Source organism: Oryza sativa, chromosome 10 (assembly GCF_034140825.1).
Source record: "Oryza sativa Japonica Group chromosome 10, ASM3414082v1".
Classification (NCBI taxonomy): Eukaryota; Viridiplantae; Streptophyta; class Magnoliopsida; order Poales; family Poaceae; genus Oryza; species Oryza sativa.
The window spans coordinates 20,986,790-21,001,432 of record NC_089044.1 but is presented as its reverse complement, the minus strand read 5'-3'; the positions used below and the strand labels follow the sequence as shown (position 1 = coordinate 21,001,432).

At 40.9% G+C, this 14,643-nt stretch overlaps 2 protein-coding genes across 5 annotated transcripts; both read right to left on the bottom strand.

The window, feature by feature from the left end:
- Positions 1 to 459: 459 nt before the first annotated feature.
- Positions 460 to 3,274, bottom strand: LOC107278980 (protein DETOXIFICATION 49-like). The gene has a single exon (XM_015757380.3). The coding sequence runs from the start codon at positions 2,620 to 2,622 to the stop codon at positions 1,003 to 1,005; it is 1,620 nt and encodes a 539-aa protein (XP_015612866.1). The 5' UTR covers positions 2,623 to 3,274; the 3' UTR covers positions 460 to 1,002.
- A 7,270-nt stretch (positions 3,275 to 10,544) lies between these two features.
- LOC4349156 (2-oxoglutarate-Fe(II) type oxidoreductase hxnY) lies at positions 10,545 to 14,643 on the bottom strand. Of its 4 annotated transcripts, none has more exons than XM_026020958.2 (12): positions 14,501 to 14,643; positions 14,182 to 14,377; positions 13,624 to 13,704; positions 13,507 to 13,558; positions 13,230 to 13,372; positions 12,346 to 12,446; positions 12,115 to 12,173; positions 11,960 to 12,016; positions 11,551 to 11,596; positions 11,238 to 11,317; positions 11,053 to 11,148; positions 10,545 to 10,841 (listed from the first exon to the last, which is right to left on the bottom strand). In XM_026020958.2, exons 1-11 carry the CDS (start codon positions 14,594 to 14,596, stop codon positions 11,088 to 11,090), a joined length of 972 nt encoding a protein of 323 aa, XP_025876743.1. In that variant the 5' UTR covers positions 14,597 to 14,643; the 3' UTR covers positions 10,545 to 10,841; positions 11,053 to 11,087. The 4 variants fall into 4 exon arrangements, with proteins under 4 accessions (XP_025876743.1, XP_025876742.1, XP_066161063.1 ...); XM_026020957.2 differs by having other exon boundaries at positions 11,070 to 11,148; XM_066304966.1 differs by having other exon boundaries at positions 13,251 to 13,372.

Here is a 14,643-nt window from a genome sequence, read left to right as displayed (position 1 = left end):
ATAGAAACTTCTAATAATAAAGATTTTATATATCCCTCCCCTAAAAAAGATGTTAAATTTTCTGTACACATGGAGAGACAATTAAAATTAGACTATAAAAAGTGTGTAGTCACATTACAGTTAGATTTCTAAAATTTTGTGTACAAGATGAACTCATTTATTCTCTTTTTAAAAAATGACAGGCAGTTATCTTGCTTGTTTGAGAAAAAAAAGATGAATGAACGGATTTAACAGGGATGTTTGTGTGGTCGATCGATATAGTACACAACAACAATACATGCTTTTATTTTTTTAAAAAAAATTCATAACTATTTGGATTTCACGCTGGGAATGAGGGCGTACATGATCCATCTACTAAACTAATTTTCATCATATCTGTGTGAATTGTACTACAGCAATTATGTACCAACAAAATATAAAAGGAACACCGAAATTTCACTTAGTTTTCAATTTTGTGTGTACATATACAAGTATATATATACCCATGACAATACATAACTTGTGGAAAAGAATAAAATATACAAAAAATACGAGTCCTCAGGCCACCTACTAAAACCGAAGACAATTAACTAGGTGCTGATTAGTTCGCTCAACACCACCTAATACTGTTCTATGAAGGCCATGTAATTACAGGAAACACCGAGCTATTTTTCACCAAAATTAAGCTCAGGTGTTTTTCTGCAATAACTATGGCACTATATACTAGGTATAATTAAGTGTATAAGTATAACCGTACATACACTGACCAACTCATGCGAACTGCCAAAAAAAATGTTCAGAGTTCAGACTCCGGAAGAACTTTGTGCTTTCACACGACACAATGACTTTTACCTCCGTCTCAAAATATAGCAACTTTTGGCTTATAAATCTAGACACATACTTGTCTAGATTCATAGCTAAAAATGATTATATTTTAAGACGGAGGGAGTAGCTAGTTACCGTGGTTCATACGTACGTAGACATGGCCGTACGTCGTCGTTGTCACGGCGTTGCTCCGGTCAGCTACGTGCTCACGGTGATGAGCAAGCTCGAGTCCTCGTCGCCGTGGGGCGCCGCGACCTTGACGTGCGCGACCGCGTCATTCCCACCGGCTTCGTTGACGCCGTGGTCGCCGCCACTGGCCGCGGCGCCGGCGAGCACCTGCGCGAGCTTGGCTTGTACGTCCCAGTCCGTGCGCTGGATCACGACGAGCATCACCGCGACGCACGCCGCCTGCGCGGCGAGGAGGCCGAGCCAGAGCCCCCTGAAGTCCATGCCCGCCCAGAACGCGAGCCCGACGGCGACCGGCGTGCCGACGCCGTAGAACGCGCCGAGGTTGATGTGGGCGCCGTCTCTCGGCCGCGCGCTGCCCCGGAGCACGCCGCAGCCGGTGGTCTGCGGGCAGTTGCCGAGCTCGCAGAGGCCGAGGATCGGCAGCACCGATGCCGTGAGCGCGAGGATGTCGGCGTCCGGCGTGAACATGCGCGCCCACGCGCCGCGCACGGACACGGCGAACGCGAGGGAGGCGAGGCCCTGGACGGCGCTCAGCGCGAGCCCCGCCCTCGCCGCGGCGCGCGCGGCGGACGGCCGGTTCGCGCCGAGCTCGTTGCTGACCCTCGTGGACACGCCGAAGCTGAGCGACGACGGGAAGATGTAGAGCAGCGACGTGGTCTGGATGAGGATCCCCATGGACGCCACGGTGGCCCTGGGGTTGGCGAGGAGGCCGCAGAGCAGGATCATGATCTCGTACCACCACCATTCGAGGCAGACGCTGGCGCAGCTCTCGGCGGCCAGCCTGACCAGCCGCACCCACCCGTCGACGTCCTTGAACATCTTGCGCGGCAGCGAGAATCCCCCGGTGTCGCGGTGCACGCCGGAGACGTAGACGAAGGCGAGGAGGAAGATGACCAGGTTGAGGTTGGCCCAGGCGGAGGCGAGCGCGACGCCCTCGATGCCGAGGCCGAGGACGGAGACGAGGAGGTGGTTGATGGGGAGGTGGGCGGCGACGGCGAGCGCGGCGCACGCCGTGAGCGGCAGGTTGATCGACTGGACGCGGAGGTAGATCCGGAGCGGGTGGAGGAGCGAGAGGAAGAGGAGGTCGGGGAGGCAGAAGAGAATGTAGCGCTGCGCGGCGGCGGCGATGGCGGCGTCCTGGCCGCACAGCAGGAGGAGCGGCTCCATCCACGCCCAGAGGAAGGCGACGGGCACGGACACGGCGAGGAGGAGGAGCACCATCCGCTGCATGGTGGCGCCGACGAGGGGGAGGTTCCCGGCGCCCACGGCCTGGCCGCACACCGGCTCCATGCCCATGGCGAGGCCGGACAGCACGGAGTACCCCGTGATGTTGGCGAATCCGATGGCGAGCGACCCGCCGGCGAGCGCGAGCTCGCCGAGCCGGCCGAGGAACAGCATCGAGATCATCGGCCGGATGTACAGTATCAGCCCCGTCATGATCATCGGCAATGACAGCCGCAGGATCGACGCCGCCTCGCCGCCCTTGCTCACCGCCGCCGCCGACGTCTTCGGCCTGTCCTCCAACACCGGCGCCGCCGACGTCTTCGGCACCACAACGACAACGACGTCGCCGCCGCCATTGCAACCGCACGGGGGGAGGAGTTGCCGGTCAACGAGAGCCTCGCACATGGCAGCGATGGCGGCAGTATCCAAGCTCTTACACACGTCTTGTCCTGTGTTGCACGTGTGCAACAAAACAGCTAGCTAAAAACGGCGGGAGAAGATGAGGAATTCAAAACTCTAGCAAAGGTAACAAGCTACCACGAGCTTTATAGCAAGATAGCTAAGGCCGAAATGGATAGGGTCATTCGATGCAACAGAGAGAGGGATATCAAGAACAGGACATGGATTAGTTTATAGTGATGTTTTAGAACGGATCAGCTCGACGTCGTCGTCTAGCAGCTTGCAGCTAGCTGTGTGCCGGCGGCGAGCGGCGGCGGCGGCGACGTCGACTTCGTCGTCTCGGGCGGCGGAGCTTGGTTTGGATGATCGATCGCCGGCTCGAGGTGTCTGGATGGAAGGAGACAAATAAATCGAGGAGACGAGTGATGAGAAAGTTGAGAGCTTGAAGCTGGACGAGGAGAAAATGAGCAGCGAGGGATCTATTTATATAGTAGGCGCGCGAGAGGTGATGGGTTATTTCTGCAAAAGCACTTCACTGATTAAATAGACTAATTGCCACCACACAATTTTATAGGTATGTTTTCAAAATAAATTTGTTACTTTTAGCGTTTCTTTAGGTTGTCTCAATCTAGTTAAAATTGTTAAATTCGCTGTCGGAGTTATGAAGACAAGGAATGTTATTGGATGCAATTTGGCAAATGAAATTTGTACAAAATGGGCTAATGAAATCAAGTCAATGCTTAATTTTCTGCAATATTATTCTCCTTCCCTCCTTATATTACATGGAAATGTTGGAGCTGCCCGGCCTGATGAAAAAAAAATAAGGGGAAAAGTCCGACTTGATCATTATCATGAAAAAGAAAAAACTGTTTGACTTTTGCTCATAGACGTACTATTTGTGTTCTTAATTTGCGACAGAATAGTAATAAAGTGCAGCATAGTAAAATCCTGAATTTGTGGGTCATGACGGGGTACTAAAAGTAAATTGAACTTCATTGCTTTCCGGCCGGCCCCTACTATTCATCAAAGATCCGGCATTGCAATGCCATTTTTTTTGGCAGAACAGGAAAGAATATTACAAATTTACAATAGTCCTCTTGTTATAAAAAATAATGAAAAAGTTAGATACTAAGATAGAACAAAGAAACTGTAAATATTGAAATTCCGCGAGTAAGCAGACGAGCAGTCACAATGCCGAGCAACTCTAACACATGTAACAAAACATGAATGAGCATCGGCCACCATCTTCATTCTTTTGTAAGATTCTAAACCACCGTCACCAAAAAAAACTTTATGAACCCTAAATCCGGCACCATTGACTGAATCATCAACCTGACAGACAAGGCCCCGCACATTGTTGCAGGAGTTTTGTATGATAATAATATAAATAACATGTAATTAATAGCTAGACGATATAACTTTATATGCTCTATATAATTTTTATCTTTTGGTCGACCATGGAAAAGAATATAAATAATTAAGATATTGCAGTTTATAACAATTTAAATCATATATAGGTTAATCATTTAAAAGTAAAACTAAGATGATGTGTCCTCAATGACAGAAGAAAAAGAAGATAATATAGATTAATCATTAAAAGATAAAACTAAGGTAATATGACTTTATGGGATACGGAAAGGAGGGAGATAATTTGGACTATAGATCATCCAAAGTTTAGAAATAATTAAGCTGATGTTGCTTAATGAGAGAAAAGAAATATATTAATGGGGATAAACTTTAAAAATATATAGGATATAGATACATGTCGTACAAGTTTAATACATTTCCTTCCATTCTTAAGTGATTTAAATATGCCTTTACTTGGATAGTCAACTAATTTGCTAACAATTTACTACTAGTGCACTAGCTATAGCTTCCTAGTATTCGAGCTGCCAGAAGTACACAATCTGTCTAGTAGCTAGCTAGCCACTATCGTGTGCTGATATTGTTCAGAAAACTTAGATTGCAAACCAATTTTCAGATACAATGATGTACAACTTACTCGACCGAAACTTTATCCTCAAATCAACCAAAATGTCAACTATTTGTTTATAACCAGAAGTAAAAGAGAGGGTCAGCTGAATTCATTTTGTAACAGTGCATGCGTACCCGAGGTACGTGCCTGACATATCTACATTCATTTTGTAATGTCAACCATAGTCCATATACATGATCTCCAAATTTCAGTTTCAAAATATGAATGGAGCTAACTGATCATTACAAACAAAACAGTGCCTGTCATATCTAGAAGGCTGCAAAAGAGTTTACAAATTACAGATAACTACTGGACCTAGCAGTTCAGCATGACAGAAACTAAACACAAACTGTTTAAGAATGTTGTTTGGTTCGTGGTCAAACTTTAATTTGCCACAAACCCATAACTAGCTAGGTTTCACTTTTATATGCAAGTGTTTAGTTCGAGCTATAGCTATGGTACCGTGGCTAAGCTAAACTTATGGTATGAAAGTTTGGCAAAGTGTATTAAACATCTAAACAGGTCCTGAATCCAACATAACGTCAAGAACACCCTACCATAAAGCAACGGTTTCTTTTTTTTCCCGATTACACGGCAATCATACATGCACACACCACACTACACATGCAACACCATATTCACACCCCACATATGTTTCCCCTAACACACTTTAAGAGACGAAAACCAGTGGCATATCCATGATCTTACTAAAATTCTCCTGAAATTCCACCTGCATATATGTAATATTCGTAGGCACTGGGATTTAAACTCTGGTGGATGAAATCATGCAACTACGACTTCACCACCACATCACCAGTGCTTCCTCAACAGTTCCCTTTTTTGAGTAAGTAGTAGAGATATTTCCCTTGTTTTGGAGAATTTATATAATTTCTCTCTACCGGAGGATGGAATTAAATTGTTGTTGTTTGGAAGTAGTTACGTAGGGGTCATTTCATATTATTATTATTATTATTATTATTATTATTATTATTATTATTATTATTATTATTATTATTATTATTATTATTATTATTATTATTATTAGAGTAATTTTTACTTTGGGCCACTCTTATTGACCAATTCTTTTTATTATGGACTAGGATCATGCCTATATTTTTCACTTTACAACATATAGCTACCTATCTTTACACTTTGGATCGGGGTTTACACCATATAGCATAAGAACCAACAAATGTACATTATTATGTTATAATACATCCTACAAAATAAATGGGATTTCATTACAAATGAACATTCAAAGATAAATAGATTTTGTTACTACATATGAACATTTCAAAGATCAAATTTCACTACTTGGAGAAATAGATATCAAGGCATAAGTTATGAACCCCGGTCAAAGTGCAAACATATGTGGTGTTATGTAAAAAGATGAACTACCTCCAGTCCATTGTGAAACTTTGGCCTATAAGAGTGGCTCAAAGTAAAATTTACTTTGATAATATTATCAGTATTATAGCCTATTGTATGGTTGTACTAATGATTAGTTTGGAAACATACGTGTCTCTTCCATGTTGATCCGATGGTCTCTATATTGTTACACAAATATATTTATCCCCCTAACACAGAATTCCCGGATTTTGATACAAATGGAGTTCTGTGATATATCCATCCAATCATGAGAATTTCAATTATATATAAAAAAATGTACGTGCGTTGCAACGAGAATTAAGTAAAGAGAACCTCACCGTACACTTTAAATCCTAAAAAAATATAAAATAAAATTAGTCCCTTATAATTTTTTATTTCATATTTTTCATCACTTTACACCTTGTTTTAAAATATTTTTTTTCTAGTTTGATGTCTTGGTGTTGGGGAAGAGAAAAAAGTCCACCTATCTTATTGTTTGAGGGACCCTTATGGCATTGGTGGCCACCATAATATGGAAATTAGGAGATATTGACCTCCCAAAATATGGGAATGCACTTACCCATTGAAAATTTTAACTTTTAAAATTTATCGACATTTATGTCAAGTCTATTATTTAAACCATGATGGTCCGCAGCACTACCAGTTAAACTCTACTCCCTCCTTTCCAAATTGAGCATCATACTTATAAATGGTGCCGAGACCTAGGTAAGAAAGTATTATTCCTTCTAAAATTAAACCTCATCGACTAAGATGTTATATATACTAGTTGGCACCCCGTGCCTTGCCGCGGGATTTGCTAGTTTTACATCAAATACAATCAATGTTTCAAATAATGTGGCTTCATATATAGCATCGATCTGCTATTACAATACAATTCATGTTTGTTTTAAAATGTTATTGTGTATTGTTATAATATACAAAAGTTATTTTCATGCACAATCTGGATATCGTCATAATTAGAGTAGTTTGCACCTCTTTGCTTTTATCTCGAGCTTGTTTCGAAAACAGGTTTGGGTTAATGATGCCTGATTACTATATGTTATCCAATTGTTTATAACAAAACAAAACTAACATGTTATACAACAATTTGAGTTGTATTAAATAAAGAAGATAAGTTTGCATTATCTTGGAGAGGACTTGGGAGGAGAAAACATATTATTATGTAAAGAATGGATAACAATGTCACACGTGATTATAATCTAAAGGGAGGTGACTGGATGAGTAATCAATTATTAAATTAGATGGATGAGTAGCTTCTTGATCCAACGGCTGATAAGTATGTACTAATGCGATACGATGGCTTAGAATTATTGATGATGTGACTTCTTGCATGCCCTACTTTATAGAAGTAAACTAAATGGGTACAACTATATAGGAAGATAGGATCAGGCATGCAAACGTGCAATTGCATGCATGCCAGGCATACGAGGATGACATTTACTCCTGCATGCATAGACAAATAGACATGTAGAATAATGCCATTTATTTATGCACGAAAATACGAATAGACAGAGATTAAAAGATGATCAATTTGAGAAGACAAAAAAAAATCTTAAGAGATGATTAAATTGAGATGAAGGAAGTATTAGGTGCACTTAGCCACACCGGTCTACCGTAGAATTGAGGCACATCACAGGAGGCCCATAGACCCCAAAAAACCGCGTGGACTCCGTAGAGGATGAAGATCCATCATTTGCTTTGACCTGGCAGCTGAGGCAAATATTCTAACTATTTGACTATTGTCCGGTGAGAAACGGTAAGTGGAGGGTGCCCCTGATCAATCTTCCTCTGTCCATTTTTTTGCTTTTGCGTTAAATTGTTGATGATCCAACCACTTACGATATATATTTGCTAGCTTCAAAGGCAGTGCTTGTCGAACTTAATTGTCAATTACGTACGTTGCCAATCAATTTGTTTGTACCTTTCAAGAATAAAAAAATTGTTGACTGACCTTGCCGGCCGCTTGAGGATATATAAGTCGTCCAATCACCATGGGACGTGTAGATAAAATACTTTTTCGAAAGTCAAACAGCTAAAAACCCAACATACTAATCATAGAACTCGTCCTAGTTTTTGAAAGGTCAAACTGTACTATTTTTCCAAATAAAAAAACTGCCTAAATTTGTAATTTTGATAAGTAAAAAGATTATTTTGGACCTTCAAAAGATGCTAGTCTGGAGAACACCTTATGTTTTAGGCCTTGTTCGGTTTAGAGGGGGTTGAAGGGGATTGGAGGGGTTTGAGGGGGAATAATTCCACACCACAATAGGTGTGGAATAAATCTCCTCCAATCCCTCCCTCTTGGGGATTAACCAAACATAGCCTTAGCGTAAATTTTAATACCTTTCACTACCTACGTGGTATTATTGTATCACAAGGTAATATATATATAAAATTAACAAGAAAATTATGGTACCTCCTTAAAAAATCGGTAAGTATACACTTAAAAATGTATATTTTTAGTGAAATATTCTTAAAACATATACTACATAATACATGAATGATAAAAATTTAGTGCTTATATAATTGTTGACTTTGAAAGGTCAACATAAGATCAACCTTTTTTTTTATTTGAGACGACTATAAATTTAACGAATTAACTATATATTTAGTCCTATCAGCTGGCTTGCTATGCTAACTTGTGGGAGATTCCTCTGACGTCCGAAATCCATTAATTGTAGCCTCATGTTTTTCTCTTTTCATTCATGTCGTCGCAACGTGGTAAGCCGCAGGCAACTCAGCACCCGGTTTTGCATTTAGTTTTATAACGATATTAAGCATGATGATCTTGATCAGGTAAGATCTGATTATAAACCGTAATGTACTTCTCCACTAAAATTAATCTTGCAATTAAGCTGCCCGCCCACAAAACCCTATAGGCTTCTCCTTGCGTGCAGCTACATTCATTCGAGCAGAAAAAGACCAGCTGCAGTTAATATTCTTGAGGTTTGGTATCAGTAGGAGAGGTTAGGCATCAGATTAATTTTCAGCATGCCACATGTAGAAATAATTAGTGTTTCTGAATTGGATAACATGTTGACACTAGCTGTATAGTTTTAGTTTACTAATTTGAGCAATATTTTTGGTGGAGTTTGAGGAGTTGAGATACATGATGCATGTGTCTAGAAACATTGGACGAAATTAATCAAAGACATCTCTTTCACTTCAAGTATAATAACTTTGGCAACTCTCCCATGCAGTTTTCAAATATCAGCCTGAATTTCTTGACGAACCAATTTTTGAGTTGTCACCAAGCAGTAGTAGACACTGTAACTCTATTCATACTGTACAGGTTTGACCTGTCCGTGTGTTTGTATTTGATGCCATGCCGAGATTAATCAACGTATATTTAATGTGCTTGTCTCTATGTAATCATGTAATTATTACGCATTGCAAAGAGTCGCAGAATACCTAAACGCACCTGTCATTGACCTGTTTGGTGAGGTGAGATTTGTCACTTTGTACGTGTAGTTGTGTGACACTTCCGGTCTATTTGGCACAGCTCTAACTTTAGCTCCACCCCTTCTGAAGTTAGAGCTCAGCCAAACAGTTTCAACTCCACCAAATGGGAGTGTAGCTGGGTGGAGCTCTCTCACCAAATAAACTAGAGTTGTGGAGCTGGGTTTAGGCAGGTCCACAACTCCACTCCAGACTTAACTATTAGAGCTAAATTTAGGAGTTAGAGCTGTACCAAACGTGCTCTAAAATAATCTACCATCTCTGCTTGACCATACTACTTCATTTGGTCACCAGTCTTCTTGCCAGAGTTCCGAGCTTTCACCGGCAAGCGAATCAACAGCAACGGCTCGAACCATGAGTAGTTTGAGCTTTTGCATGGATCCGATGACCATTCTGAACTTGTCATGGAAGCCGCCACCCACCAAGCTGCCGTTTCAGACCAAGTTGTAGCATACACACTTGTAACTCTTTGACATGCTCATGGATCCGGTCATGGCAAGCAGTGGATTTTTTTTTCACTTTTGGTCTCTTGCAAAAACTTAGTTTACAAATAGTTCCTCGAAAAAAACTTATAGCAGGAATAGATCCTTTTCACGATGCCAACGACATTGCCGTCGAGAACCTAAAAAAATCAAAAAAAAACTTATTTGTAATAAAAATTATTTACAAATAAGTCCTTAGCATCAAGGTTATTAGTGCTAAGGACTTATTTTATAAATATTTTTATTACAAATAAGTTCTTTTCAATTTTTTTACAAATAGGTCATCGGTGCCATTCGCCATCATACAAGTGACTTGGCTTCTTTGGGAAAGCTAGGGGGCATCGGCACCGTCATGTTGAACCATGGTACCAATGACATTGGTGCCACCAAAGGCGGAATAAGTTTTTTTAAGATATATTTGTAAAATAAGTTTTAAAAAAGGTCCAAAATGTAAAAAAGCCATATGGCAAGCAGTTGTTAGCCATGCAGGACATCACAATCTTCTCGATGGCATATTTAGTCGCGTTCATCAGGTATGAACAAAATCTAGATATCACAACTCAACTTCACTTTGTCAAGAGTTAGAAAGTGAAGGATGGAGATGGGGAATCACTTGCCTCCCAGGATCAAACTGGAGTTTCTTTACCAAGTCAACAAGAATACTAGTCCAAACACCAGTCAGCTCGCAGGTGACAATAAAAAGTTTTTTTTTTGAACGACAAACAATAAAAAGTTCAGGTTGGTGTCGAGCAGTGGAGAGAGAAATCAAGCATAGCACATCACTGCAGACTTTTTCTTTACAGCGTTACAGTAAAACAACACAAACAACCTTCTGGACTACTGTGATGTCTAAACGCAGAAGAAAAATGGACAATGGAGAACGATGGCCGGCCGTGTAGCACATGTTAGCCTCCTTTTACCTGCATCCACAGTTCCACACGGTTAGTGTCGACCTAAAAATCCACTGCTTGAACTTGTGTAGTTCTCTTGCGCGTTTTTGGAAAAGATATGCAGATCCAATTCACATTTTTTTATGTAAACTGTCAAGTGTCCAAGCAAAGGAACTGAGCCCGAGGTAGCTCCACGGGCCACCTAAAAAATCACTGCAAATCAGAACGGAATTTAAATAACCTTATGTTAAGCCTTACACATGAAAAAGCATAGGACTATTTGTATGTAGCGCTCAATCGCTCTTTCAAATAGTCGCCACTCTTTATAGGTGAGAACCTGAAAATGAATCAAATTTCAAGCAGTATGAGAAGCAAGCATAATAAAAGGAACTAGACTTGTGCTAAAGCCTAAAGGAGGAAGAGAACCTCGGTGGGCATGACTCGCTGCAACAGCTTTCCAAACACTGAACCACTAAATCAGGGTTTGGGTCAAGAAAAAAAGCCGCCTGACAAATTGAAGAACATGTGTAAGAGAGTGCACCAAAAAGGTCCTAACATTAAGCACGCAATTTAAGTCGCTGAAACGTTACGTCTATATTATCAGTGATAGTTTGCACATGAATAGGTCCACCTGACTATACAACATGTATTCAGCAGGTGACAAAACCCCTTGATTCCCCAGGAAAAAAAAAAGAACTCTCAATTATGAAATTCTGAATTCAGCAGTCATAATACTCACAGAATATCGCTCTTTACCAACTGCAACAACACGGTGCACTGTAGACCTACAAGTCAGCAAAAGAGGGAGAACATTCAAAATTCATATACAAGGTTTTTCTTTCTTAGAGATATAAAATAGAAAAGGAAGTGTATAATGTAATAAAACAGAACTCCAAAAGAATTATAGAATTTCAAAAACACACTGAAATGGTCTAACCTGTTCATGAGACAATCCTAAACCAACTTCTTGTTAAGAAAACATTGTGTCATACAACAAATTTAGCCATGTCGAATTGCAAAAAATAGAAAGTTCTTGGTGCAACTACTCACAATTGTAACTGGTTTGTTTGAGCTTTTTAACAACCATGGTACATGAGGCTTCCTCACAACCACAGAATATGTCATCAAAAATAAAAGGAAAAGGGTACCTGTAAATACAATTCGTCCACCTTTCTAGCAAATCGCCAATGTTAACAATCAGGGCCCTGAGGGTACAAGAGACCAGCAAATTAAACAACAAAGTAATGATTTATTTGATTTTTTTCCATTAATATATTAAAAAAACTTATTTACTTTTATTTACCCATCAATGTGATGAACATCTTCCCAGAGCTGGGGATTCCTATTCTTTTCCCTGCATATCTGCAAATTCACAACAGATATTCTTACTTTTCTAAACAAGAGCTATTTTTTGCTTGAAAGTGGTAAAAGGTGGGAACATAACCCCATCCTCACCAAACCTTCTGACCATATATTTGTCTACATGATTGGTTAGCTAAGTTGGTGAATTTATTGTGCAAAGAAAATGTTGTACCTGTAGCCCAGGAGTGCCGTCTGTTGCTAGGAGGGTTATCATTCCATAATCAGAGTGAGCTGATGCACCATAATTGCCATCATCAGAGTCGTCTACTTCACCTACATTTAAAATTATTTTCTATTTAGATAAAACCAATAAATACTACAGTACGGACGAAAAACACAACGCTTAACTAGCTCCACAGCAAGAAGGAAACACAGTCAGCTCACAAAAACAAACGTTCCTAGAAGCTTGAAGAAGCTTCACGATATTTTCAGTTCACATCCCGCTTTCCAGTATAATAACAGGTAAGCAAAACAATCAACAAAATGAAGCAACCTAAGGTATCTTTAAAACTTAGATTAACATTGACTTACAGATTACAATAACATATTTATCATTATGCTCCAGCAAACAGCGGGCAGCAGCAAGACAGTTGCTTTGAGAAATTTTAGCAATAGAGATCACACAGATCTGCTCCATTAGCTGCTACTGTAAGTTAACAGTTAAGATATTTTTACAAACTGAAAAGTAGTCTTCAATGCAAGTTTTAGCTAACAAATGAAATTGTTATAGTTTAGAAAAAGATTATAATTGCGATCATGAAAGTAGCAATTTCCCTATTCACTGTAATGGACAGATTTGTAATGTTTCTGAGCACCCACACGACAATACCACAACAATAGGATGATATCAAGTTCTTCATTCTTTAGAATGACATATAGTGCACTCATTCATGTTTGAAATAAATAAACTTGTTGAATAAATCAGAGCTAAAGAAACCATTGGCAATTATCAGCAATCCAACACAACAAGAAGCAACCTAAAGACCAGCACACATGTTTTTAGCATTTCTCTGCATATCATGAGAATACTACTTTGGTTAATGTCATATGACATACAGGAGCATGAAATAAGTTGACCTGGGTAGTGCAATAATCGAAGAAATGCTGATGGGCAGCTGAAGGCACCAATGTTCTCAAAGAATTCAGCGTCAAGATTCAAACTCAGAGCGATTAGAGAGAGTATCCTTTTGCCAGTAGACCTAGTAGTGGTAGCAAATAAGCAGGAATATTTAAATTATTTAAACAAATAACACCAAAGTATTATACAAACACAATGCTGACGTAATACAATTAATGGATTTCCTTCGGTGAGATGAGCAAAACGAGGACTTACAGTGCACTTGCATGGTACATCTTAATTGTCTCCCTCCGACTTGGTAAGCGCTCTGTAGCCAAAGATAGAATTTATTTATGTTTTGGAAAGAAGTGATAAAAAAGGAGAAGGGAGTACCTTCAGAAGGCCACTGGTTAGCATCATTCTGCAAACCTTCATCTCCAATAGGCCCAATATAGAAACTTTCCTTGAGGTCTCCTGTATCATAAATCACAGTTACAGATCTTAAATAAGTACATCACTACAAACACCAGAAGGTAAAATCCACAAAACCTAGCGGTTGTTCAAAGTATAGGCAGTGAGCGCTTGTATTTATTACTCCATGCACCTTGTACTTATTGAAGATTGTGAGATGTTCAGGATAGATCAAACCAGAACCATGGTTCCTAGTTCAGTTTTTAAAAGCATCTTTCACAAACATCGGAACATTTTTAATTTGCTTAATACTGCTAATAAAGAATATTCCATAATCAGGCACTAACATGTCAACTTCTGATTTTTGCCGACAAAAGGGTCACTCCGGCTCTGTCATGTGCTACTATTATACTAACTTGCCAGTGTTATCCCATACACTTCAGGATTAAATTTATCAACAGTCTTCAAAAAGGAGAGGATGCTTAGGTTTAACAATTAGCAGTTTAACACGGCGAGCAGAGCAAAACAGGAGGCGCAGACCTTCGAATTTGGACGAGGGATCGAGCTTCTCGGCGTAGGGCGGGGTGTATCCCCGGTGGTTGCTGTTCCTCCGCAGCGCTATCTTCTCCTCCATCGGCAGCTCGAAGAACTTCGAGCTCTCCGCGAACAACCTCTTCAGCAATCCCTCCTCCACCCCATGGTTGACCACGTAGAAGAATCCGGACTCCACGCACGCCTGCAAAACCAAACCACACCACACGAATCACGCCCTGTTCTCTCTCTCTCCCCGCCGCCGCCGCGCCCACGGAACAGATTGTTTCCAGGAAAATTGCCATGGAATCCGGAATGGATTGGGTACCTTTCGGATGGACTCGGCGGCGGCTCGGGGGTCGGAGGACGCGAGGTCCACCACGGGGAGGTCCAGGCGATTCCCGCCGCCGCCGCCGCCGGCCATCCCGGATTCCTCTTCTGCCAAAGCGGCGGTTTGCTGCTGCTGCCGCC